Source organism: Saimiri boliviensis, chromosome 7 (assembly GCF_048565385.1).
Source record: "Saimiri boliviensis isolate mSaiBol1 chromosome 7, mSaiBol1.pri, whole genome shotgun sequence".
NCBI lineage: Eukaryota > Metazoa > Chordata > Mammalia > Primates > Cebidae > Saimiri > Saimiri boliviensis.
Window position 1 is genome coordinate 118,895,264 of NC_133455.1, and position 4,007 is coordinate 118,899,270.

Below are 4,007 nucleotides of genomic sequence, written 5' to 3' on the forward strand. Positions count from 1 at the left end.
CCACCCCTCCCCCATTTCCCCCCAACGGACCCCAGTGTGTAGTGCTCCCCTCCCTGTGTCCATGTGTTCTCATTGTTCAACACCCACCTATGAGTGAGAATATACGGTGTTTGATTTTCTGCTCTTGTGTCAGTTTGCTGAGAATGATGGTTTCCAGGTTCATCCATGTCCCTACAAAGGACATGAACTCATCGTTTTTGATGGCTGCGTAATATTCCATGGTGTATATGTACCACATTTTCCCTATCCAGTCTATCATGGTTGGGCATTTGGGTTGGTTCCAGGTCTTTGCTATTGTAAACAGTGCTGCAATGAACATTCGTGTGCACGTGTCCTTGTAGTAGAATGATTTATAATCCTTTGGATATATACCCAGTAATGGGATTGGGTTAGCTTAAATTTTAATTAAAAATTAAATTGATCATTTAGAGTAGGTATCTACAATGCCTAAATTTGTTTTTCACTTCTATATTTTCCTTTACATATATAAATTGATTATAAACAACATAAATCATAATTTGACGTTTAAAAAGATAAAGTCAAATTTTTGTTTCTGTTGTGCATTATGTTCTATATAGGTATATGTTTGTCACTCCTCCAAAATTCAACTCTTAAATGCAAAATAGTCTCCGGAGGACATGTAAAATCCATGAAACAGAAACTTTCATTTGCATCTTAACAAATTATAGACAGGTATTCAGTCTGAACATACTTTCTCTAGACTAGCTATATTTTGTAGAAATATTTGGAGAAGTCTTCATCAAGATATTTCTAATTCCATCACAAGCCATTACTGGGGCAATTTCAAGTCTTTATATAATGAATGAGAAGAAAGTCACACTTCCATCAAACAGCCAATATAGGACTCATTCTGCAGCAGGTAATCTAAGACAGATGTAGCAGAAGTAATATTAAGGATTAGCCAATATGCTAAGTGTAGTGGATGGCATCTTCATTTTTGTTGTGATTAGTGAGTCAGTATTGGGGGTGTTAGGGAATGGATTTATTGGACTTGTAAACTGCATTGACTGTGCCCAGCATAAGTTCTCTACGATTGGCTTTATTCTAACTGGCTTAGCTATTTCTAGAATTTGTCTGATATGGTTACTAATTACAGATGGATTCATGCATATATTCTCTCCAGATATATATTTCTCTGGTAACCTAGTTGAATGTATTAGTTACTTTTGGTTAATTATTAATCAATCAAGTATATGGTTTGCCACAAGCCTCAGCATCTTCTATTTCCTGAAGATAGCAAATTTTTCCAACACCATATTTCTCTGGTTGAAGAGCAGAATAAACAGGATTCCTACCTTTCTGATGGGATGCATACTTATTTCATGGTTATTGAGTTTTCCACAGACTGCGAAGATGTTTAACGATCATAAAATGAAGAATGCCACAGTCGGGGATTTCAACGTGAGTAGAAGTGAATACATTATTAAACAGGTTTTGCTAAATCTGGGAGTCATTTTTTCCTTTATGCTATCCCTAATTACATGTGTTTTGTTAATCATTTCCCTTTGGAGACACAACAGGCAGATGCAATTGAATCTGACAGGATTCAGAGATGCCAACACAGAAGCTCATGTGAAGGCAATGAAAGTTTTGATATCTTTCATCATCCTCTTTATCTTGTATTTTGTAGGAGTTTTCATAGAAATATCGTTTTTTTCTGTGCCAGGAAACAAACTTCTGCTTATGTTTGGAATAACAACCAGTGTCTTCTATCCCTGGGGTCATTCATTTATCTTAATTCTAGGAAACAGCAAACTAAAGCAAGCCTCTTTGAGGGCACTACAGCAATTAAAGCGCTGTGAAAAACGGAAAAGTCTCAGAGCCACATAGACAGCTTCAGGACAAATGAATGTTCCATGAAAATAATCCAGTGAATAAATCTTTAAAGATATGTTTCATTGCACTGCATTCTCGCGTTGTTTTTTAACTGTGTCATTAAAGATCACTGAAATCTTCCATAATTGTTATGACTAACTACGTTTCAGGGAATCTCAATCTTTGAGGAGATTTTAATCTCACATGCAAATTCAGCGGCTTGATCAGCTTCCGTACCCTGCAGCTTCTTTCTACAAACTGCCTAGAGGAAAAACATCAGCCTGGAGACTGTTCGCTGTAAAGATTACAACACTGAGAGAAGCTCGAAAACAAGACTTCTTGTTGTGCTTTACCTGACTTTTTGAAAGCAAGGACACTCATTCTCCAAAACAACCCAAAGGAAAAAAAAGAAAGAAAGTTAGATCAATCTTGACATTTAGGACGTAAAAGTGAGGACAGATGGGATGCTTCTTTTCAGTGTGCTATTTTAATTATTTAAAGAGTTATTTTTGTTTTCATTTTTTTAATCTAACGTTATTTATTGGTGTATGGATGATGTGTAGCAAATAGTCATAGTAATAGATCTAGTTATGTGTAATATAGCTAGGGAAATAAGAGTCTAGTTGGGGGATATGGAATCAAAACACTGATGAAATAAATGTACTCTTCAAAATCAGTGACTTGAAATAAGGCAGGTTATGAACCAATTAAAGTTAAGATTTTTCTGGAAGCATAAATCCAAAGGATGCAATATTCAACACAGTCTCTGATCAAAGGACACAAGATGAACACAGGATAGAATCTGTGTGAAATATGAAATGTTCTGCCTTAAGGTTTCATACACACACACACACACACACACACACATTCATATATACAGACCTGCTCTCACAGACAGGTTTCAAATTTTGAGTTTTAAAGTGGATTTTTATGTCCAACCCAGGTTATAAACTAAGTGACTTATTTTGGCAACTTTCGAAAGTGCCTTGATCTCATACTTATGGCCTGATGAGTGAAATATTTCCAAATATAAGGTCTTAATTAATTTTCTATGTCAGGTTTCCAAATCAATATTTTTATATTTTTAAACTATTGTGTTAGAATGTACAGACAGTTAAAAGCTAATGGGGGAAAAAAACCCTAATGCCACTGCCTATTTCAACCAAATATATCAGGTTAACTTATTTGAAATTATACTGTATAAAGAACTATGCTCTCCATATAGATTATGCTGAATATGTAGAATTTATTCATTTTCTCATGTTTTCAAAAAATTATTTGTAATAATAATTTTAAGAGGTATATAATAGCTCCCCTTGTAAATATACAATAACATACTTAATGTTTATCATATTGTTTACATTTAAGTTCAGTTTTCCACTGTTAGAAATAAACGGAGTATCACAGAGCACGAATGCTATTCATTCATTCAATAAATATTTTTAATGCTAACTCTGCTAGGTATTTAGGATATAGTAGTGAACAAGAAACCAGTATAATGGATAATATATTCTAATAGAAAGCAAGTGACTAGGTAGCTAACTTGAACAATAAACTTACGATATTGGGAGAGAAAAACTATAGGATGCTGACCTGACCTCGTCTTGGGAATAGACAAGATGTCACTGAAGTTAAGATGGTTTAGTTTGAAATCTAAATAATGTGTAGGAGTAAGGTGGACAAAGGAGGAGAAATTTGGGATGGGAAAGCATCATGTGGAGATCTTGAGACAGGAAGGCTGGAGGGCATTGCAGAAACTAAAGGTTCAGTATGACTAGTATATAGACAGAACAGTATGAAAATTATTTTTAAGGAAAATTCCAATGGGGAGAAATTTGATAAATTCCTTTCAGAATTGATAAACTTCCCTGTAGAAATAGTAAACCCACGTTAATAGTGAGAAAATGTTCCTCTTGTTTCAATCTCAAAATTAAGAATGTTACTATTTTTAATGTGATTAACTTGTTTACAAAAATATCTTTACTTCTCATATATTGGCTTACTAATGAAGTTAAGCATTATTACAGGATTAACCAATAACATATACTTCTTGGGAATTGTTCATTTGTTTATTCTTACTTTTTCATGTCTGATAGTTTTTCTTACCAATTTTGTAACTACTTTATATAATAACACTATGCTATATATGTGTTATGATTTTTCTTAATTTG

At 33.9% G+C, this 4,007-nt stretch overlaps 1 protein-coding gene across 1 annotated transcript; it reads left to right on the forward strand.

The window, feature by feature from the left end:
• Window positions 1–578: 578 nt before the first annotated feature.
• TAS2R10 (taste 2 receptor member 10) lies at window positions 579–3,710 on the forward strand. Its single transcript, XM_003934511.4, has one exon. It carries the CDS (start codon window positions 928–930, stop codon window positions 1,849–1,851), a length of 924 nt encoding a protein of 307 aa, XP_003934560.1. The 5' UTR covers window positions 579–927; the 3' UTR covers window positions 1,852–3,710.
• Window positions 3,711–4,007: the final 297 nt, after the last annotated feature.